This window comes from Copadichromis virginalis, linkage group LG17 (assembly GCF_057382275.1).
Source record: "Copadichromis virginalis isolate Kocher_CV1m ecotype Utaka linkage group LG17, C_Virginalis_male_GT1.1, whole genome shotgun sequence".
Lineage (NCBI taxonomy): Eukaryota > Metazoa > Chordata > Actinopteri > Cichliformes > Cichlidae > Copadichromis > Copadichromis virginalis.
Window position 1 is genome coordinate 25,405,080 of NC_140634.1, and position 24,431 is coordinate 25,429,510.

The 24,431-nt window shown below is 38.5% G+C and overlaps 1 protein-coding gene across 7 annotated transcripts; it reads left to right on the top strand.

The window, feature by feature from the left end:
* The first annotated feature begins 114 nt into the window (after positions 1-114).
* Positions 115-23,905, top strand: tulp3 (TUB like protein 3). Of its 7 annotated transcripts, none has more exons than XM_085435923.1 (13): positions 116-235; positions 3,743-3,805; positions 9,879-9,920; positions 13,162-13,213; positions 16,996-17,158; positions 18,075-18,287; positions 20,613-20,746; positions 20,849-21,040; positions 21,164-21,276; positions 22,106-22,223; positions 22,321-22,419; positions 22,685-22,856; positions 23,003-23,905. In XM_085435923.1, exons 1-13 carry the CDS (start codon positions 216-218, stop codon positions 23,134-23,136), a joined length of 1,515 nt encoding a protein of 504 aa, XP_085292049.1. In that variant the 5' UTR covers positions 116-215; the 3' UTR covers positions 23,137-23,905. The 7 variants fall into 7 exon arrangements, with proteins under 7 accessions (XP_085292056.1, XP_085292049.1, XP_085292051.1 ...); XM_085435925.1 differs by lacking the exon at positions 3,743-3,805 and adding an exon at positions 6,258-6,352; XM_085435924.1 differs by lacking the exon at positions 116-235 and adding an exon at positions 6,258-6,352 and having other exon boundaries at positions 3,741-3,805.
* Positions 23,906-24,431: the final 526 nt, after the last annotated feature.

Genomic DNA, 24,431 nt, shown 5'->3' on the forward strand with positions numbered 1-24,431 from the left:
TATAAAATGAAAAATCAAACCCCTCCTACAGTCAAGGCATGCACTCCCCCTTTCTGTAGAATGTCCACCAATCAACTTCCCCCTAAGTAACTGGTAAGCCAATAGCAACCCCTGTCTTTAGTGTGCTCGGTAACTAAGGACTGAGCAACTGAGTTCTTCCCAACCACAAAAGTGCTATGCCTCCTGAGGATCTTCCTTAGCAACCGTGGACAAACATGAGTTACTACAGCATAAGGTGAGAATTAAACCTAACGCAGTTTGTACGTTGTGTCCTTACTTTTTCCCTTTGGTGAACTGGGGAATGGGGAGGTAAGCGCTGGGATTAGCGCTTTCTTTGAGGCGAAAAACTTAGCTGTCGCCCACAACTTTTATAAGAGAGAGCTGCATACAGATAGAGACTGGGCTCAGGCAACTAGCGTTAGCTAGTAACAGGCTAGCTTTAACATTCCACAGCTGGCGTGTGAGCACAAGGAGCAGTTAACGGTGTAGTCCCCCCCCCCCCCCCCCCCCATCTTTTTATTTTATTTATTTTTTCGTTTCGATGACTGTTACAGGGCGAATGGCGAGATAACGGTCGTTGTATTTCAGGACTTGTGCTGTGCACAAACCGCACAGCAGAAAGGGGCAACCGTTTTGTTTTAATGTTACCCTTGCTTGCTTATAAATGTAGCCATACTCCCTCCTTTTCCGATGAATAAAATAGTTCGGAAACCCATCATTTGTCGCATCTCGTTTGTCTTTAGTTAAATGCCCACGTACAGTGTAATAAACACTTATTTATTTATTTATTAAAGCCGCAGACAATCCTTTTGTTATACACAAACACATTTCTTTATTTCAAATAGCATTTGCGTTAGATATTTGCCTCATACATAACGCCATAGATATTTCAAATTTGGATATAGCAAGACTAGATGGATTCCAAATAGTGTGTTTTGCTGTATAAAATGCTTTAGATCCTGTATCTAAAGAGAGGTACTCAGCCACTTCAGAGCACTCACTAGGTTTAGGTGAGTGCTCTGGAAAAAAACCCACTGTATATCATGTCTGAACATGCCTCTTCGTAGTCTCTGGTTTTATGTAAAAAGCATTCATGTCAGCGTGTGTTTATCCTCACCTCCCAAATGAGTAAATAGATAAATATCTGGATAAGTAAGCCAGTTACTGAATGCAAAACATAGATTTACAAACAGTCACACAAAATTCGCCTGGGCATAATGTACTGCATGTAACCCCCCTCCCCATACACACACAGAGTGTAAAACGGCGCTGTGTTAATGGAAGCTGCTTTACACGGTTTTAAGAACTGGAGCAGAGATTCGTCCTTCATTTTTGTTGGGAGATAATTATCACAGTAGCTCACCCACCCTTTCCTGTTATAGAGGCAGTCACATTATTTGATTTAATCAGTTTGTAGATTAGTTCTGTCACCTAAGGCTTAAACTTAGTGATAGATAATTTTTATTAGTTACAGTGACATTGAAACGAGAACTTTTTTGTCTGCGTTTTGTTTTTAAATTGACTATTTTGCTGCAAACAAGTATTGACAGAGAAATGGTCTCTACATGGTATCAGTTAGTCTTGGTCTGTTGACTTGGAATAACTCCCATCCTGTTCATGTTTTTTCCCCAGATGTAGAACAAGTACTGTGTTTTTGGAAATCTCAGGGCCTTTCTAACTGTGTCAGCTTAGTAATGTGAACCACTTTGAACACATTCCTGATTAGCACACCACTTGGAATGCACACTTTATCAGTGTTGAAAAGAAATGGATAAAGGGCTTCTCACAAATGCCATGCAATTAAAAAAATAAAATAAATAAAATTATATATATATATATAATATATATATATATATATATATATATATATATATATATATATATATATATATATATATATATATATATATATATATATATATATATATATATATATTATTAGTATTATTATTCTTTGATGCAGTGAATGCTGTGTCCTTCGTATTTCTTCAGTGACTGCTGAGTCACTTGGCAGCTTGGAGTAGTTACAAATCCCAGAGTCTCCATGCAGAGCTGACACATTTGCAGAATGACAGTTTTCATAACAGTATCACCATTGTAATGTTTCAAGTGCTGATAACATGAGTGTAGCGTTATAAGTGCAAGGCTGGTGGAGTTTTGTTATTTGTCGCACTGCACAAACAGTGCCAGGCTAGTGCTTAGCAGAGATTTTCAAAGTTTTGACGACAGCTTGCCTGCTTAGGGAGCTAGCACAGAAAATGCACACATCAAACCCTAGTGTAGTTACTGTGTGTGTTCAGATAATGGTGCTTTATTGTCATTTATGTAGTGAGGTTGCTGTAATATTTCTTAAAACCAGCTTTATTTGTATATTTTAGGAACCAGCATGAGTATTTGTATCGGAAACCTAGGGGTTTTAATTTGGATAATGTCTTTAGGAAAATGTTCTATTTGTCTTTTATTGAGTCTGTTTTAACTTTTTCTTCAATCTGCTGGTTTGGGTCTCTTAGCTTGAAGAACAAGAAGAGGTTGGAGCATGTTGTTAAATTGTGTAGTAAAGTGGCAGGTATAAAGCTAGATAATCTGCCCTCCTGGAGGCAGCGCAGCAGAATTGAAGGGAGAAAAAATTCGGGTGATAGCACACATCCTGTGTTTTCAGAGTGTCAGCTGTTGACTTAAGGGAGGAGGTATTCTTTGCCTAATTGCAGAACAAATAGATTTAAATTCCAATTTGCTCCTACCACTATTCATTTTTAAAATTCTATGATGTGATTTGTGTTTTTCTTGGCACATCTTGGCTGGCTACAAAGCAAATTGCCCCTCGGGGATACTAAAGTTGATCTTGATCAGCCACTATCTTTGGTGTTACTGAATTCTCCTTTAGATTTCTATTCATTGTTGGATTGTCTGAATACCATTTCTGCCTCCTGTAATATCTCTGGAAATACTCTCTTGGTATTTATTTGTGCTGCAACTTAAGGAGTGATGAATGAATGAAATGTACACTTTCCTTGTTCATAAAATCTCACAATTTTCTATCCCTGTTGTTCTATCCCAGTGTGCACACAAACCAAAATTTCAGTGCGTAGAGGCAAAACTGCCTCTGTGTAATCTGACATGTCATCAGTTCTTGTAGCTTGCCATCACCAGTGTGTGAATGTGTGTGTGAATGGGTGGGTGACTGGATGTGTAAAGTGCTAGTAAAGCGCTATACAAATACAGGCCATTTACCATTCTTCTTTAGATTGTATATTTGATGGCCTTTTTGCAGCATCTATACATAACAGGATACTCTATTAGCTTTTACTGCTTTTCCATTCATCAACTACTTTCATACAACAAACAAAAAAACCCCCATAAAAAACAAATATTTCTCAGAGGAGAAATATTTATTATTATATATATTATTAGATTTCCCAGGGCTTCCTTAGTTTAGCATTAACCAGAGTCTCCCAGCAGATCAGATGACTTACTCAGGATGAAGTCTGTTTACTTCCCAGGTAGCCTTTGCTGTACTTTTTTCTCCCTTTTCTCTCTCTAGTGGTGGGTCACCTGCACTGTTTTTAATTGTGGGTTAATTCACACAAGAAATTGATCAGCCTTTATAATTACTAAAGTTTTTTTTAAGGAAAAATGAGTACAAATTAGTACAAAGTACTGATGCAGTAATCTAACAGTTAATTCATAACTGTGTGTGAAATATATTGCAATAATAATTTGTGCTCTATGTAAAATCCTACAGGAACACTGGAACTAGCCCCACAGCACACACAGTGGGCCTCCACACATCATTTGAGAATAGCAGGTGAGCCCCTGTGTTTACACTCAGTGCACTGTGGGGTAGAGTGTTATGTATAACCTGAGGTAAAATGAAACCCCTTTTCTTAGATGACATTTGAGGACCACAAGTGTTAGCATGGAATCTTCAGCCTAAAGTTAATTATAGCTAACTTTTTTTCTGAATATTTCCTGTTGGAAACTAAAGTTAGTCCTACAAAGACTCTTTTATACCTATTGTGTCTAAATTTTCTTTGTATGATTCAGTAACATTCAGTAGCTTGTGAAAATGTGGAATCATTGAGGAGGAATGTCTTGGGATGAGGTTTGGACTTTGACTAGGCCATTGCAACACCTTGATTCTTTTCTTTGTCAGTGATTCTGTTGTAGTTTTTGTTGCTGTGCTTAAGACCATTGTTCTGTTGCAATACTCAGTTTTAGACATGGTTAACTATCAGGCAGATGGCCTCAGATTTCACTCTAAAATATAGAGGAGCTCATGGTTGATTCAGTGACTCCAAGGTGTCCAGGTGGCAACAAAACAAGCCCAAATCATCACTGTCAGTTGGTATGACAGTTGGTATGAGGTGTTTTGTGTTTGGCTTTCACTGGCCAGACATCTGTGCTTCGGTCTCGTCTATTCATTGTTCCAGAAGTTTTGTGGTTTGTTCAGATGCCACTTTGCAAACCTTAATCATGTTGCCATCTTCATTTTAGAGAAAAGAGGCTTTCTTCTGTGTAATCTGTCCAAACAACCCAGAGTTGTTTAGTCTTTTTCTAATTATATTGGAACTTGGGATCTTTGCAGTTTCTCTGAGCATATGGTGAAATTGCTAGGATATCCACTCCTGGAAAAATTGCAATATTGTGTTAACACACACCTGAATGCTCCAGACCAGCAAACTGCTAAAACCTCTGCTTTTATAGTCAAACTTGCTGATGATTATTATGGATGTGTTCTTATATAATACTTTTCTACTGTAACTGAGCACGCAACATGCTATATACAATTACAATATTACTGCTTCCAGTAATGCTCCCAGGAATGCATAAATTCCTTTGAAACATTTCCTTTCCAACCTGCTGCCTGCATCATATAATGTGTGCAGTTCTGCACGAGCAGTTGGGGTGATATTGAAGTCAGTACGCCATCTTAGTTGAACATTGTTATAAATCAATCAATTAAAAAAATTCTCTACAAGGATAGCGGTTAACCTCTGCAACTGCAAGAACGACTTGTGGTCCAGTTGTGATTTACTGTGGCTGTCCAGTGAATTCCAAATGGCCCAGCTCCACTCGGTTTCTCATGCATTTAGAGACTAAAGTAGCATTTCTGGTTTTTGTAAGCTATACACTTTTTTGTTGTTGAATAGTACAGCACTGCAAGCAGTCAACTAAATTAATAAATATATCTGTATTCGTCATTCTTTGTTAATTATGAAGAATTAGCGCTAATGGACATGAGTTTGCTTTTTTTTGTTTGTTGCCTAAATAAAGTAAAACATAATTGTGAAAGAGTCAAAAGGGGACTGTGTCACTTGGCATCCCAAGGGTAGCTTATTTCCATTATTTGTTTTGACTTCAATAATTACTCCCACGGGTGAATGATTCCCCTGCTTATCATGAGTTAACGCATTTGCGAGTTTACTGCTCTCTCTCTAAGAACAAACATACACAATACATGCCTCATTTTCTGTCTGATTTTTATTTTGTCTCTCTCTTCCAAATAGCCTCAGGAAAAACAAATGTCAGCTTCTGGTCGCCTAGCAACCACACAAAGGTCCTCCCACTGTATCTGTTTTTAGATGTTGTAATCTACAGGTTTAATTTTATTCAGATAACTTTCTTAAAACTGTGTATGCTTCTCAGTTCCACAATGAAAAATGTAATCTTAGAGTGATCCATTAAGGTAGTTTGGGAATTAGTTTTGACAAGATTTGGACTATTTAAGGCTCAACACAGTCTCACTGTTGCATAGCTCAGAATTGCAGTCTGGTTTCATACTATACGTGCAGTGGCCCCCCTATGAGTCAGAGAAAATGAGCCAAATGCAAGTGCTGACTTTCTCAGTAGTTAGTGGACGGTATTATGGGAACTTAGTGATAGCAACCTTTAAAGAGTGACTTTATATCTAAAATATAATCAGGCTAAAACAACTTACCCTAGTGTTCTTTCAGACTATATGTTTTCAGTTCTGTCTCTGCCTGATCTTTTGCAGTACTCTGACATTCAAAACTGTCACTTCCATACCTATCCCTAGCTGGATCCTTGCGCATTGCCTCAAGTGTGAAGTCATGGTAACAGCACTAAGCCTCACAACCTCAGAGTACCTCAGCAGTGGTAGCTGTCACTCCCATGGGTGGGACATCTACTCTTTCTCAGTGACACACTAGCAGAGATCTTGGACTCTGTAGGCTTACAAATGGGTAGAACTGAGCAGTAAGTAAGACCCCGAGTGTAAATGAAGATTTTTGTTATAGATAAGAGACATTTGGACTGGCATTCCTGAAGCTGCATCCATGGACACTGTAAAGACCGAGGGATCTCAGCCTGCCTACAGTCGCTGGTCATACAGGTAGTTGCACATAATGGCACGCGTACATGCAGTATGTTTTGATCTCAGTAGTAGAGTTTTTTTCAGAATATACATTCTTGTGTGCTCTTTAAGACTTGTGGTTTCTTTCTTTAAGCAAGACAGCTGCCTCCTGCATTAAAACAGATGCAGTTAAAGAAACTTTTGCTTTAATTCTCCTAGCAGGATAGTCTTTTTAGAAATAAGGAATTACAGAGTTGCCCGTGTTAGGATTGAGGTCAGCATTACTATCTTTCTTCAGGTCGCTGAATGACTCAATGTTCTTCTCGCTCATGTTTCTGCCACCATGTCGTTACTTATTCAGAGCATCAGGCTGTGACTGTGTGCTGTAACCAGAGTTGGTAACTTGCGTGTGTGTCCAGCCCGTTTTGAGTGTGTGTGTGTTAGTGTCTGCTCTTGGTAGGTTAATTCAAGCACATCCATGTAAGTAAGGATGTGCTTGGGGTATTCATCCAGTTAAATGTTTCCTCTTAGCATTTTATTTTATAAATACTCATCAGTTTCTAGTCTGTTTTAAGGAGTCTACATAAACCATATTCTCAGTTTTGAGGCTGTGGTGATTGAGATTAGAGATTTAATTTGAATTTACTAATCTTTAATTCCTTTGATTTTGAAATTGATCTGAGAAGGCTGTAATCATAATACATCTGAACATCTGCTCTTTGCTTCTTGTTTAGTTATCATTCCAAGATTCTGTAGCTTTGAGTTATCATTATTCCATTTCAAATTCGAGTCCTGAAAACCAATTGAAGGGGATTCCTCCCTGATAGTATTCAGAGATGCTCATAATATATATAGAAAAAGTTTTGCTCTATGACAGGTAATCACTCACTGATATCCAAAATAGTCGCTGGCAAAAATAACTATAGTTAGAAATTTTCAAAAAGCCATTATTATTGTTAGAGCCCAACCAGGGCTGATAATATTATTCAATATTAGCTATTTGCTGATCTGTCGGTATCTGCATTTAAAATGTCCGATAAATGAAAATTAAAAACGTAAAGAAGAGAGAGGGAAAAAACACGTTTGAACCATGGTATAAGTGTTGATGTTCCAGAGTTTGTCCACCAGAAGGCACTGTACAACTTCCCTTTTGGCAATAAATGCTTTTGGAAACAGCTGATCCTGGAAGACTCATTCAGAGCATAAACTAAATAAATAAAAAATAAATAAACAACCAAACTTACAAATATTTGGGAACTGCTTTGTGTGTCTCAAAGAAAAATATATATTAGAATATTGGATTTTTCGGTCACCAAATATTGGTATTGATATCAGTCTTAAAATAAGTCAGCTCTAATTATTAGCATTGATTTTAGTATTTAGTATGATTTAGTATTTAGTTGCTGCATTTCTGCAGGTGCTTTTTCTGTTGCTCAGATATTAATGTTAAATACAATCAGTCGTGTTTTTAGTGAAAAACAAGAAGGACACGGGTAAATTATATTTAACCTTAATATGTTTATTATGCTTTATCGATCAGAGAGTCTAGTTTGACAATCTTGTAAAATGTATGAACAAAAAGTTGTATGAACCTAATATGTTTTGCATGGCCAGAGAAACCGTAGCTCTCGATAACCCAGGACAACCTTGCTGTGAGGTAATAGTGCTAATGTCTGAGGCACCTGCTTCTATGCATGTATCAATTTTAGTTCTTCCTGATTATAAACTGGTGCAAGAGCAAGTGGATGAATGGATGGATGGATATTTTTGGGGTATGTTTTACTAGAATTAAGCATTAAACCATTATCAGCCCTCATTTTATGGAGTACCCTCTCTTAAGTTCAAAGCTGAATTGCCTGAATTAAGTCACACTCATCCAACTTTCAAATTAACATTTAAAGTGGCAGAGTGGAAAGCTTTTAATTAAAATGAACAACACACAAAACAGATCATGGTCTGATAATACTCTTGTGGGTTTAATACCAAACATTTCTGGTCAGCTTTTCCTTTTTTTTATATCCTGAACCAGCAGCAGAGTTATGGACAGTTATCACAGTTAAATTAATAGCTTTCAATTATTTAAAACATCAACATTGTGCAACTTATTTATATATTTCCTACAAAGAATTTATCAGAGGCATAAATACTTAAATTTTGCACAGCTCAGCTGCAATTACGTGCTTTGGTAGGCTCCTCCCTTTGTCAGTCTGTGAATCTTTACAGCAGAGTGCTAAAGTCCTCCAATTACAGTGAGGCTCAAGAACACACTGCAGGTTTTTAATCAATGCTGGTGGAAGTGTGCTGTTGACAGAGCAAGAATCTCCATGGTTACCTTGGACTGACACACAAGGAAGGGACAACAGTGGCGCGTCCTTCTCTTGTCACCAAAGCTGTGACGGACTAATGAAGAGGCGATCGCTTACTGCTGTGATGAGGCACCATGTAACTGTGTTTGTGTGTATGCACATGTCCATATTTACCAAGAACATAAAGAGACAGGAGAGTTTGGGTATTTTTGAGCCAGCAGAACCTTTTCTGTCATTTTACAACTGTATTTATTCATTCTGGAAGATTTATTTGATGTTATTATCTTTAGCAGTAGCATCTCATTATCATATTGAAAAACTGAGACATACCTTTGAAGTTGCACTTCTTTTTCTTCTATTAATTGGGATTAGATGGACAGCTTAATTTCTTTCTACTGACACAAAAGGGAGTATTTTTGGTTTGGCCCACTTAACATCAAATTCAGTTCAATTGAATTTCAATTCAGTTTTATTTATATAGTACCAAGTCACAACAACGGTCACCTCAAGGCACTATAAATTGTAAAGTATAGACCCGACAACAGGGATGTCAAACTCATTTCAATTCAATTCAATTTTATTTATATAGTGCCAAATCACAACAACAGTTGCATTTAACATCAAGTGCCTCCTTCACATTTTCCAAAGTAGTCCGGAGGGCTGGATTGGTCTTTGATGAGCTGATTTACTCCCCTGGGCCTTATATTTGATACCCCTGCCCTAAAATAATAGGCTTGTATGCCCTTCCATCCAAGTGTCTATCCACAATTCAAGAATCATTGTTCCTCCTACAATATCAGTCAGAATTTAATCGAAGTTGCACACAGTGATGGATTTTCATCCAAACTGTCCTCAAGGTCAAAGTCACATTTGTCATTATATGAGCACTTTTGCTTTTTCCTGTTTTCATAGCATAACTTTTAAGTACATTTCTTACAGTTTCTAAAAAAGAATTCATTCATTTCAGTGTGAGCGAGATTTCGTCCTGGATTTGACTGTTTGCGAGTGTCCTTGGCTTCTCAGTGAATATTTATTCTCAAACAGCCAACCAGTGACAAGGAAACATTTTACTTTCTTTCTGTTCTTCACACATTATATGAACCCCTGAATCGTGATGAATCGTGAGCCAGATGAGCCACTACATCGTTATGACATTGACATTATGGTTTTCCTATTTGGTGTTGTCTCTAAACTTGTTTCACTCTTTTGTTTATTTTCCATATGCCCCATGCGTCTGGCGGTATGGTTTTTTCCCAAAGACCTTCCAGTTCTGCCAGCTTCTCGTCTAACACAACAGCCAGGTATGCACCTACACACTCCAAAAAATTTAACTCTAGTTGCAGTACCTGAAAATGACAAACTGAATAATGCACTTAAAACCTTAGTGCAGAACTGTTATATTTCAGACAGCCATCAATTAAAGAATGATCTTCTTGTGTGAGGGGCCTAGGTTTGATTCCGATGTGGACCCTTTCCTGTGTGTCATTCCCTTTTGCTCTCTTCCTACTTTCATCTGTACGCTTACCTGTCCCTGTCCAATATAGACTAAGGAAATGCCCCCAAAATATTAAAAAATATGGAAGTCTTTCACTTGGTTTGCATTTCTTAAAGTGAATCATAAATGTGATTTAAAGGGTATATTTGTTATGTTTGTTTTTTGCTATATTTGTTATTTAGGGGCTAGAATATTAAAACTCTTTATATGCAGGCGTACTTGTTGTTCTTAGAGAATTTAAAACGAGAATGGGAGGCAGAGCCTTAAGTTTTCAGGCCCCTCTTCTATGGAACCAGCTCTCAGTTTGGATTTGGGAGACAGACACTAATAGTAAAATACAGTAGCCACTGTGATCACAGGTGTATCTACTCTGTGACAGGCCCCAAGATACCCGTTGCTTTGTACTAGAGCAAACTCAGCTTCTCAACATTCTCTCCCTCCCCGTCTCCAATAGGCATACACAGAGACTGTAAGTGCAAAAATAATAACATATAACAGTAATCAGTGATATCATTAGTATCACCCTGGTCAACAACACAGTCAGAAGTTGAAGGATGGACACGTTTATCTAAGCTTATGCTATAAACACTGCCTTCATCCACTAGGCTACCATAAGCCCCAAACAGATTTAGACATAAAGACAGCTGTAATGTCTATAAGCATGGAGCAAACAAGAGTCCACAGGTCCTCACTGATTGACTGGAGGGGTCACCTTGCCAGACAAACACATTCATTCATAGAATTACCATTTCCGATGGGTCACCTTCTAGATACACAAACTGAATTCTGATTTAAGTTGCTAAGATTAGGCTTAAAACTTTCCTTTTTGCTAAAGCACTTAGTTAGGGCTGGATCAGGTGACCCTGAATCCTCCCTTAGTTATGCTGCAATAGGTGTAGGCTGCTGGGGGGTTCCCATGATGCATTGAGTGTTTCTTCTTCAGTCACCTTTCTCACTCAATGTGTTAATGGACCTCTCTGGACTTGTTGGATTATTGTTATTATCTCTATATCTCTTCCATAGCATGTCTTTTAGCCTGGGTTCCTGCTCTCACCCCAACCGGTCGCAGCAGATGGCCGCCCCTCCCTGAGCCTGGTTCTGCCGGAGGTTTCTTCCTGTTAAAAGGGAGTTTTTCCTTCCCACTGTCGCCAAAGTGCTTGCTCATAGGGGGTCATATGATTATTTTCTCTGTATGTATTATAGTAGGGTCTACCTTACAATATAAAGCACCTTGAGGCGACTGTTGTTGTGATTTGGCGCTGTATAAATTAAATTGAATTTCATTTATTTTATATAATTCAAAAAGCTCTGTGAAAGCCTTCAGCTGTTCTTAAAACACCACAGCGAGAGAACTAACAGGCACTAGAAGGGGAGATAGCTACCCTTTCCTGACTCTAGTTCTGCTGGAGATCTGTCCCTTTTAAAAATAATTTTTTTCTTTCCACTGATATGCCAGCTCATAGGGGTTCATCTGATTGTTAGGTTGTAGGTTCAGTCTTTACCTTAATGGATAAAGTGCCTTGAGGTGTCTATTGTAAAACTGAATTAACTCTCTTTACTACTTATGATTTCTCTCTTGGCTACAAAAAATGTTTTAATCTCTTGCTACTGCCTTTATCAGAGCAGTCATGTTCTAATGTGTTCAAGCAGTGCATTAGGCTCTTAGGCACACACTATTCTGCCAAATTACTTTAGGGGTATTACACTGTACCAATGGAAAAAAAACGTGTTTTAAGGAACTATTAGGAAAACTGAGCTGCTGTAGAGAGTGTCTTTAGCAATTAACCAGATAGTGCCTTGTAGCATGGAAACAACATTATTAATGGAAAAGTTCAGTGAATGGTAAACATTTTAATTAGAGCTGTTTATGCCATACTTTGATCCTTGGGTACGGTTACATTAGGTGGAGAATTTGTAAATCTGAGGCTCTTTGGTAAAAGCCTCTTTAGGATGACTAATTAACAACGTGTCCCAGGTCCCACTGTTAGTTCATTTGAAGAAATGACTTGGGAAATTAAAAACTAAAATCATCTCCCATTCTCCAGCTCTCCTCTCTATCACCACAACCTGTGCTCAGTTGCCATAATAACCTGCTGTGGAGCCCTTTGATTCATTCGTGATAATATGACACACTTGGGCAAGATGACTAATTTTGACACTATGTAGCAAGGTACTATTCTTGCTGGCTGTTTGGGAACATATGATGTGTTAGTAGTAGGACGTATTAAAGTCTCCTAAATGGATTTCATGCACTATGATGTCAGCCAACATTGGGCTTGAGATTCATAAGCAGCATGTGTCCTCATTTACAATCAACTCATAAATGTGTAAAGGATGTGAGAGTGACTAAAAGAGGTGTAACAGAGAGTCAGGATAAGCTTTTTGGATATCTGATGAGCTTACGTGGCTCATTTCTGCCAAGCAGAGCATGAGATATTTAAAGATTTACTCGACAGGAAACATTCAAGTTCATGAGGATGGGAGTCACACATTACATCACATTATTGGTTTTGGGTGTGTGTTTGATGGTGAGATAGTGGTGCTGTCGTAGGTCTCTGACTCCGACTTGAGAAAGCCAACTGCTGCTCCCTCTTCACTGTAGCTTAGCAACATTTGCCTGGTCCCTTCAGATAGGTGTCCAAGGTAAATGCCCACAGGCCCCACACTGTAAGGGCTTCTCTCAGCTAGAGCATTGTGTTGTTTCTTTTTCTTCTTCCCTCTCTGTTTCTTAAAAAAAAAAAAAAAAAAACTAAACAAGACACATGCATAATTAGAGAGTGAGTCATGTCATGTTTCAACAGTAAGTAGAAGATCAGTGTTTTTCCCTTTGTCCCTCTCCCTTGGAGTTAGTTTTCAACGCTACTCTTTTCAAGATGGGTGCTTAAGATTTTAGATGTGCTGTCTTTCACTAAAATTACTAAAGTATCTGTAATTCATTAGAGAAAGCTATCAGTCCAACTGTAGTAATGCCCTCTACTGGCTAGATAAGAAAATGCAATTTTTGTTGAAAAAATGTGTCTTTATATTGCTTCTCCTTTTCTCTGCAGTGGTGTTGAAAATGACAGCAGCAGTCTTATGCAACAGAAGCTGGAAAAACAGGTGGGAAACAAAACATTTTCTACAACTGAACAGCACAGGTTTTCAAAGATCCTGCTTTTGATGTTCTATTTCTCAAAATTTGTGGCATTTCTGCTCTTTTGTAATTGCACTTTCAAAGAGCATCTGTTGAAGCTCATGTCCTCAAATGAGTCTAATGCAGAAGTTCAACTCACACATAGATTTTAGTTTGAGGGTTAACCTCTGGTGCTTTTCTAAACATCTGGTAAGATTTTGCAGGGTAATTAAGGGGCCTGGCTTGTGTTCTGCTCTGGTCACCACGGGCTCCTTGTGGTTGGCAAGAATGGTTAAAGCAAAATACATTTTATTAAATAATGTTGTTGGATTGAAAACCTCCTCTGTTTTTTGGCTTTACTGTTATAATGCTGGGTTATGAAACTGTGACACCTCTATCCTTCCCTAATGAACCACTAAACCACAGATTCACGGATGTTCAAATTTATGTCTAAATGCATAGTTTTCACGTTTAAAAAAAAAGCACAGTTTGAATGAGAGATTTTAATAGACATCTATAATACAACTAGATATTGTTTTGAAGATGCAAATTGTTTTTCTAAATGTAGTATTCAATTGACATTTAATTTGTGTATGCAATGACTAAAATGAGAGACCGACAAGCATTTACTCCCAATGCACAGACTTATATTAGCAGACAGTTAGTCAAATTGTGTGTGTGGTAATGGTGGTGGGTGGGTGGAGGGGGGAGTCATTATGGGTTACATGGTAAGACAGTTAAAAGTTAATGTTCCTGCATGCAGAGTGATCTTCTGAAACCTTGCTGTAGAGCTGTGGTGTAGCGCTTTAAGCTGGAAGCCTTACTCCAGTATCTCACATTAGGCAGAAGGAAAACAAGGGAGAAGGGTAGGGGGCTCAGATTGGTGACTTCAAAGAGAGAGGCGGATTTATTGTGAGGCGCCTGGCTGACTTGTGCTGCACGCTTTCAGCTGAGTTCAAACACACTCTCTCTCTCTCTCTCTCTCTCTCTCTCTCTATGCTCTTAGATAACTCACAAGAACAAACAAACATACACAGAAGAGATCAGCTTTGAAAAATTAAATCATAATTACATTTTATATGTATTTATATGATGAAAGTGAAGCGCACTGAAGGAGCTGTACACCTCCCAGCCCCCCCCTCTCTCTCTCTCTCTCTCTTTTCTCTCTCTCTCTCGCTCTCTCTTTCCTTTCTTTCTGTGCTCTCTTGCTCACCCTATCTCTCTCCTGCTCGAGCACTAATGATTGCTGATTCAGTTAGCAACGGTGACTGCCTGTACATACAGACACGCATACACACACCCGCGTACAGACACACACAAGCTTGGTATTTGGCTTGTGTTAGAGGAGCACATAGTGCAGTGGAACAGGTTGACAGTTTACTGACTCTTAAACTGAGCTCCAGAAGAGGAAATAAGGACATGGCGACAGAGTCATGCCCACCAGGAGTGCTTCTTTTAGGGGGAGAACACATCGTCATCTGACTTAAAGAGAAGTGGAATCTTCTTTATTCTTTAGAAAACTTGTTAACTTTTAATATCAATGGAACGGGTTTGTAACTTCTTCTTTTTCTTTTTCTGATGCATTTTCTAGTTTATTTGTCTTTTAGATCAGGACTTGTTTGTGAGACGCAGGTGTGAGGCTGTTGCTTACGTAGACTCAAAGTTTTTTAATCAGTACTGCCAGTGAGAGAAAAATTTTTTAGTTATCTCTCCCTAACAGTACTTCAACTTCTCTTTTCAGTAGAGGGTTTGCATGGCCTCTTTTCATCATGTAAATATAAATGTACATTATATCTAAATCAGTGTCTTTTAACCCACGTTCTTTGCTTGGTTCTTTCCGGTGTTTTGGGTCACATAGGAAGGATTGTGAAAACCTGAATGAAGTCACATCCTGTGTTGAAAATGCCAAGTACTCACGCTATACAAAAGAATTGAATATTACAATGGGTTGGCTTAAAATAGCTCGATGGAAGACAAAACAAACTGCTCAGACTAATCTTAGGCTGGGAGTACATGTGCAGCAACTTTTGAAGTTAAAGCTGTGGTTTGCCTCAAATCGGTAGTCAGTATCTTAATGAAGAGGAATTATTGTGCAATGTGAAATCTGGTAGCATTCCCACTTTCATTCATTACACTAGACCTAATTATGTTCATTATGATAATGTTGCATTATGTTTTATTCATTTGTCTCCTTTTATGTATAGCAATAAAGGGAGAACACAGATCTGCTCTTTCTTTGAAATGATAACGACTGGGTCCAGCTCTTGGATTTTTCATATGCGAAAGAGTAAAAAAACAAATGCTTCCAGTACCAATTCTTTCTTAAAGTTTGCTTTTTGGATGTTTTTCATGTTCACTGTAGGATAAGAAGATTCAATTTTCTCTTTTTAAAAACAAAAAATAAAAAAAGAAAAACATTACGGCTAGTGAAAATGATTTCCTCGAGTGTTAGAATGACTGAAGTCTAAAAAGCTGTTTGGTCTGCCAAATATGAGACAAGGCTTCTCGGTCTCTCCCAGCTGACTGAACACTAAACAGGAATTGTTGTTGTGCATTTTGGTGCGCTAATTAATGTGCTTGCATAATCCATCGCCTGCTCTGGCCACAGTGGGTTTTAGGGCAAGTGGATACAACATGAACATAGTCAGTTTTCTATCCTTACTGAAACTACAGTGCAAATGATTGTGGACTAATCTCACTACCTAGAGGTTACACCTGTTCTGAGTAATCAGTCGAGAGAAACCTCATCTCAGTGATGATGTTCGAAGCAGCTAATTACTTTATCAGACCCTTGTTATGTTCTTACGTTGGGCATTCTTCAGTTCACCAAACTACAGAACATTACTGTAAGCTTTCACAGCCCCCATTATTTTATTTTTTTTTATTTTGGTTGTTGTGTTTTATTATGGGCTTATTTTTTATTTAGTCTGCCTTTTGGCATCAGTATTAAGTCAGGTCACAGTGGGGCGGGTGAATACAACATGAACGTCAGTTTTCTACCCTTACTGAAACTGAGTTGTGTACTGCATTACATATAGTTTTTGTAGTGCATACAGCTTTCTATACCTTGAAATGGTTTGCACAATTGCTTTATCTGTTATTGCATGTCAAATGTCCTCCTGTTCTGATTAGTAGCTCAGCAAAATGTGTTCTGCTGCCTTACAGGTCTGGACTGTGTGTAGCTATCTTTCTTTTGAAGACTGCGTATTGTATTATGGTGTGACTCACTAAGCTGACCTTGTATGGCTTTATCTCTCCACTGGAATATTTTCTTCAAAGATAAAGTAAAAATAACTAAAATACTTTAATGAGTTCTTGGATGGACTTCTGTGCATTTTGGTACAGGTAACCACGGTTCCCAGATAAGCCTTTAGAAAATCAAAGCTTTTGTTTGTCCAATACTTGTTTATGGCACAAAATCTCACATGTAGAAATCCAATTTTTCTAACCTGTAGTATTAGAATAGCATTATGCAATGCAACGACCAGTGCTCCTTTCTTTTCTTTTCTTTTTCTGTTATTGTCCTGGTCATTTGCAGCACCTACTGAGAGACACAGGTTGTAACTCATCATCCATACTAATGTAATTACCTATAGCTTGTTGTGTTGATGTTTTCCAGCTTGGCTTAATCTTCCCAACCTCCATCATTTAATACATGCCAGCTAATTATGCATGAAGTGAGTTTTCCAGTTGCATGTCCTGAAAGTCACGTATATTTGTACCTAGAATTAGGTTACACAGCATTTCTGTTCCCCCGTTTGGTCCACAGAGGGCACTGCTGGAGCAGAAGCAGCGGCAAAAACGTCAGCAACATTTGATGGTCCAGCCCAACACAGAGGTTCGCCCCCGGCGTTCCAGGGCACGGCGTGGTGAAGAGCAAGCCCCACTAGTCGAATCTCAACTCAATGTCACCAATGATGTCATAATAGATGGTGAGAAAAAACATGTGCAGCATTTTTTACGTCATTCATAAAGGCATGTTAATCAAATCCCCATAGTCTAGGCATTGTCACACACTGTTTCCTCTTTACATAAAAGTAACTTCAGTTGGAAGTATACAATGTTCAGCATTTGACTGTTTTTAATTTAGGCTAGGCACATCATAGAGCAGCACGGTTAAACTACCAAACCACACTTCAGTCAAGGGTTTTTTCCCCCTATTTTTTTAGTTCAGTTCACAATAAATCCTATTTCATTTTCAGGATTTTCTAGTGTTCTAGGCAATCTAGTATTGATTTTCTGCCTTGTTTCTTGCACACAGATGTTTCCCTGGATTCTCTAAATCTGATTATGAGAGGAGATATTTGGGGCCTTTACAATTTTATATTATATTTTAAAGAACATGGTGTACCTCTTCCCATTTTTACTTCTGACAAGCTGCTTCTCTAAGATGCTCTTTTATACTATGTCATGTTACTGACATGTTGACCTCCACATGTTATTTTTAGTGCCACTTACTTTTCCAGCCTTTTGTTGCTTCTGTACCAACTTCAAACTAATTGCAGTTATATGAATAGAAGAGGTCTTGCTATGCATTTAAATGTTTTCTTTGTTAAATGGCATGTTTTAGACCATTTTTATGGTCGAAAACAGTAGAAAAACCACATTCACTAATATCCACTCACAGAATTAAGTTGTTTGCAACAAGGCCCAGTATGAGAAAAAGAAGAATTACCGTAGTCTAAAGTGCAAATCACGCAAACCTACACTGGAATCCAAGATAAAAATATGGATTTGGAAATGTGTATAATAGATTCACTTAGTAGATTCATTAGATATGCTTGGTTGGACCCAGTTAAGGGAAAATTAACAGCTCATGCTTGTCTGCCACCTTCTCCTGTGTTGTAGGTATTGATGGCCCAGCAGCCTTCCTGAGCTCAGAACCTCCTGATATAGGAATGAAAATTCAAATCCTGTCAGTGAGCCAGTCCCAGTCTCAGTCCCAGCCTGAGTCTCAGTCTCAGTCCCAGTCCCCTGCTGCTGAAGAGCCTGAGAGGGACGGAGACACTGAGACGCTGCTGGAGCCCAAGACAGATATCCATGAACTGCTGCAGAAGCAAGGTGATTTGTACTGGATCCTGGGTTTAAAATCATTTTTCTGAACCCTGCAGTAAAGTCAAATGGAACAACTATTGTTTGCCTGCTTACTTATTTACTTTGTTAGTGTGTGTGTTGAGTCCCCTGGTGATTTTTTATTAGAAGAGAGTAGCATCAGATATTTACTTGTGGTTACTCTCAGGGTTTTCTTACGTTTCTCAGCTTTACAGTTTTTACCTATAAAGGAAAAAATGTGTATTTATGACACTGCAGGTAAGAAGTTGCTGTTAAACAAAGTCAGACTTTTTGACATCTACCAAATTGATAGCACTCTGCTGCTGCATGTGGAGTGAGTGGTATGATTGATGGTAATGCAGTGAGAACTGGTTCACTAAATAATAGATAAGGGCATTGTTCACACTGCAGTGTTTGTTTGTGGCATCATTAGAACTACTACCACCCACACCTGCCAACCAGCTGATGGGAATATGTACAATTTCAGGAATTGTACATAGAATTTAATATCCTTCTTGGCCGTGTGATAATAATTATCTGGAAATGCTGTATGTCTTTTTTGGATTTGCTCAGTCAAATGTTAGGCCTCTTTGACATTTCCAGATGGTTGATTTCATAAGCCAGTAGCTGACACAACTTTGTGTGGGTTTTTTAATTGGAGCCCTGGAGTCACTGTTAGAGGGCAGCTAACATTTGCATTCTGTATTCCATGATGCTTCCTGCTTTTTCACAGGATTAGCAGCATATTTGGGGCGCATCACTTGTAAATACTGCACAATAGGGGTTGTGTTTTGCTGTTTTTACTGTCACATTATCCATCTGGTTTAGTGCTGCATAGCTTAATGTTTTCTCTTACGCTGGAACTTGCCCAGGATATGTTAGTCTAACTGATCAGTGTCAGGAGGAGGCACAAATATTTGAGGACAGAATGCTTTTTGTATGCAAAAGAAGAAACCCCCATGTATTCAAAAGCAGGAATATTATTAACGTGAAATTGGATTTGTTTAATAAGGTTCTGCATTCCTTTTAATGGGCAGCAGGGAGGAACTCGTCTGGTCACTCCCTGAAGTCTGATTGGGAAAACTGGCCTTGACCTCCTCCATCTGTTGCATTTGTAAACACATCACTGATGGGTTTATGTTCTGAATCGCCAAGTCTCACTGAATATAACACGATGTTCATTTTGTGAATGAAGGAACAGCTAAGATGCAAAAAAAATGAGGATAAAGCAGGGTACGATTTTAAGCAAGCCTACTTGTGTTCGACAGATCTCTACCTATGAGCAGCGTTCCTTGGTTTGTCGGTCAGAACCACACTTGTTCACCCACATTTTCCTGCAGCAGTATATCCTCACAGTAGTCAGTTTGATTGCTGTGATTTAAAATCTAAAGTTCTTCATTTACTTCAAACTGTAGATTGGATTGCAGTATTTAGGACTCCAGCTGTATAGTATAACAATTTAGAGTAATCTTGGTATCATTATTGCCATTTCTGGTCAAGCATTTCTTTTACAAGTCCAATTTTAATTAGATTTTAATAAAAAATAATACTTCAATGTAGTGAAAACACACAGCTTTCATATGAGTTTACACTTTGATAACACATTACAGTGGGATATAGCTGCAGCCAAGAGCTGCATCCTGGCTGATAAATCCAATTATCAGTGAGGAGACAGATAGACAGTCCCGACTGTCTGCACTGTGCAAGCCCCAGTTTATGTCTGCATGACTGCATGGAGCTGTCTCTGCACAAGTAGCTGCACATCAGCTTCATTTATTGTCATAAATATGAGCCTTCCAGTAACTGACATGGAAAAGTACTCTTTAGGCCAGAGAAGTGGCCTTTTGGTTGAATAAATAAGAATCAATGCTAAATAATCACATTCTTTTTGATATTCACTTTCACAAGTCTTCATCCTTTCATTTCATTTGTCATGGTTTCAACAGCTGATGTAAAAGAAATCCCCCTCCCCCTGAATGTTTCAGATAAATATGAAAGGATGTGCTTTCAGCTGTATAATGCTCTATTTTTTGCTTCAACTATTTCCTAAGTATTGCATCACTTCTTGGGAATTTTTTCTCATATATCAAAGACCGCAGATGAACCCAAAAAACTGGTAAAATCTTCTGTGGAGCGTTTTGAACCAAAACTGAAGGAACCCCTGGAACGAAATAATGACTGAGGTTCTTTTGTTGTGGAGAATGTACGCAGAGCATCTGGGTTTCATTTTCCTCTTTTGTTTTTGTATGAATGGGTTTCTCAGCTGGAGAATTTGTAAAGACCTTCGTGTGTAATTAAAGCTCCCTCACACCACACTCCCACGTCTCTCACCAGGTCTCTGCGAAAGCATGAACTTTGATGAAGCCAGTGAGCACGAGGAAGACTTGGAGGAAGAACGGACCCGTTCTCGGTCCTCTCACACAGACAGCAACAGGCCTGCCTCAGCTACTAGTGGCAAGGACATTCCTGTAAAGCCTACGCACACTAGTTCATATACTCACTATTATCTAAAATGCTTCTTTTTTTTCTTTTTTCTTTTAAAAGTAGCTGACTATATTAATTTGTCCCAGGATCTGGTTACCCCAGGATCACCCACAGCGGAAAACTTACTAGCCGATGTGGCGAATCTGGAGGAGTTTGTCTTACGCCCAGCACCACGTGGCGTCACAGTCAAATGCCGAATCACCCGTGACAAGAAGGGTATGGACCGCGGCCTCTACCCCACTTACTACATGCACATGGAGAAAGAGGATTGCAAGAAGGTGCGATACATGCGTGGGCCATTAAAGTTGTGAATAAGAATCATCATTTTTGTTGTACAATGTAACATTTATAAACAAAAGCCTTCATTAGATACATGTGTCTGCTTTATTGTGTCGTTCCAGGTGTTTCTGCTGGCAGGAAGAAAGAGGAAGAAGAGTAAGACATCCAACTACCTTATTTCAGTGGATGCTACCGACCTGTCACGAGAGGGAGAGAGCTTTATAGGTAAACTCAGGTAAATCCACCCTCCCTGTGTCCACAGAGACCTGCATTAATAAGGTATTATTTGCTGATTGCACACCTTTAATTATATTTATTGTTTTAATGTCAACTGATACCATGTGAACAAAATACCTTTAATTAATAGCATTACCTGCATTCTGTATCCGGCAGCTCTTATAAGTGATTCATTTTTCTATTTGATTGGTAATATTGATTCCAGTCAAAATAGGCAGTGAAAACATTTCATCTGTCCATCCATTTGTAGCTCAACTGGTCACCAGTGTGTGCCTGGCAAAAATAAAGTAAAGTGTAGCAGACCATTGCCTGATTTCAGAAATTCAATCACAAACCGTGAACTACTGAACAGGAAGCTTCTCTTCTCTTCCGTGCCTGGCTTCCTCCAACTCTCACTCACATTCACACTTTTTTCTTCCAGCAACACCTCACCTCCGGTGAGATTTCAGAGCGAGACTTCTTCTTGATGTGAGATACACATCTCTGTAGGGATCCTTTTCATAATGTTGACAGTCTGAGCCCATCAGTGGCAAAGACAACGACATTCACTTTGGTCTGGACAGTTGACCTGTGGGATTACATTGTAGCCTCTCACTTTTGCCTCTTTTTTTCAATATAACATTCAATGTGATTCCAAAGATTTTCTGCTTGCTAACAGTTAGAATAAACTGCAGCATCCAATAGTTGCTGTTTTCTTGATATTTAGAAAATAAACAGTGTGTTGCTTTCTGCCAATCCACATGACTCAAATGTGAAACAAAATGCTGCCAGCATCTGAAAAATATGAAAAGGTGTAAACATTTCATGACCGGTTTGTTTTCTATCAGATCCAACCTCATGGGCACTAAATTCACAGTGTACGACAACGGGACCAATCCGTGTAAAAACCCCGGGGCTCTGCTGGAAGAAAGCAACACACGACAGGAACTGGCTGCCATCTGCTATGTGAGTGAATGACAAAAGGCTAGCAGTGTGTTTAGTGTGTTGCCTGTTCATTAAATATATTTAGTAAAATTGTCACACTCTCTGTGTTTTTTGGCAGGAAACCAATGTGCTGGGATTCAAAGGACCACGCAAAATGACTGTAATCATCCCTGGCATGAACATGAACTTTGAGAGGCTCCCTGTAAGGCCCCAAAATGTGAGTCTGTCAGTAACAGAATTATGCAAAGCTTAACAACTCAAAGAATTTGCCCTTAAATGTGCAACGTGTTGTCCGAATGCTTCATGTATAAAATGACTAAAAGATTAATTTGAATCCAAAGCTGTTTAGCTTTAGCAGTCTAACATTTCACAAATGCTGTTAGAATGCAAAAGTCCAAAAGTCCTGGTGTGTGAGTTTAATGTGTAGTTTGATTCATTCCTAATAAGATTAAAGACTGAAATCGGATGTATTTGTATGATAGGAGCAGGAGAGTCTCCTGAGCAGGTGGCAAAACCATTCGCTTGAAAATCTGATCGAGCTGCACAACAAGGCACCCGTGTGGAACGATGACACCCAGTCTTATGTGCTAAATTTCCATGGCCGTGTGACTCAGGCATCAGTCAAAAACTTCCAGATAGTTCACGATAATGACCGTGAGTATCTTTAATCTCAGTTATGTTTAAGTAGTTTAAATAATTTGGCTGCTTATAGGATGTTGCAGAATGTCTTGAAATATTTAAAACATACACCATAAACACACTGATCGACCTTTTTTATTTTTACCCCCCTCTATCTCTAGCCGACTACATTGTTATGCAGTTTGGTAGAGTTGCTGAAGACGTCTTCACTCTGGACTACAACTATCCCATGTGCGCTCTTCAGGCGTTTGCCATTGGCCTGTCGAGCTTCGACAGCAAGCTGGCCTGTGAATAGGTGCTGGTGCTCTGCCGGTAAATTCCAGGAACTCAGTTTTTGCGCGTCCCCCCCACCCACATGTCATGTCTGTCGTATCAGGGTTGGTTAAACGTCTGCTAACCTGTGTACAGTTTATGTGTATATGTACACGTGTGTAGAGACTAAAAGGGAAATGCAAATGAATAATCTGTGCTGGAGACAGGTGCTCTTATTAGACACCAAGTGCAAAAAGAACTGATCTGATATTTATGAACCTGTTTGAAGATATGTGAAATGTTTATTCTTCACATATTTTTGTTGCCTTTTATATTTTCATTCCACTAAGTTTTTTAGCTTAAAAAATAACTGTCATCTACAATTCATACTGTAAACCATTTTGAACTATGTAACATGATGGCCTTTCCTCTGGCACCACCTGCAGGCCCAACTTTAGATGTTGCCAGAACAGAAACGCACAGTTGCTGTACTTTATTTAAGGAACTGGCATCACAGCCTCAACACTAGTTTAACTTTTTTTAATCCTTGTTTACATCTTAAATCATATAACGTATGTTTTAATCTGCCTTTTATCAATAGCTAATTCTGATATTTTTTCATTGTGGTTATCACTCTAACATCCTTGTGTGAAAGGTGGGGGTTTTGTGAATTTTTTTTTTTTTATCTTGTGACTGTGATTTTGTCTTGGCTAGTTGGATTATCATTAAAAACATGAACGGAGAATTGCACATTTTAAGAAAAATGAAATACAGACTTTATACAGTATGAAATAAACGATAACACCATCTTATTTGAGCCGTTCTTACAGTCTTAAATTATTCAATGACATTTCAAGATATGGAATTTTACAATACTATTTGGAAGTTAAACATCACTTCAACTCTTATTTTTCTCCCTTTTTAAACAAATTTGATAAGGGGGGGTTATTATTTTCATTGGCAGGGATTTAATGTGGTGTTTTGGTTCATCACTGTCCCGAACGTGTTATCTGTTCAATGCAGTTTGTTCTTAGATGGACTGAACTGGGATTTTTTTTTATGGCCAGCAGTGTCAGATACTTTTAAAACAATTTGATCTGGATCCTTCAAAGAGCCATGATTTTTCATGCATAAGCTAAATTATTAGAATTTCCCTGTTGTTTCCTGTTCAAGGAAGTGTGCAATTAAGTTCTGAAGAAAAATATTCTGTATATACTTTTACTAAAGAAGTCTTTGATGAAACACGTTCCAGTCTGACCTTTGGAACAAACAGTCAGCTCATTTGGCTGTATGAAAACATACCAGCAGTTGATCAAACATGCTTTTGTTTTCTTATAC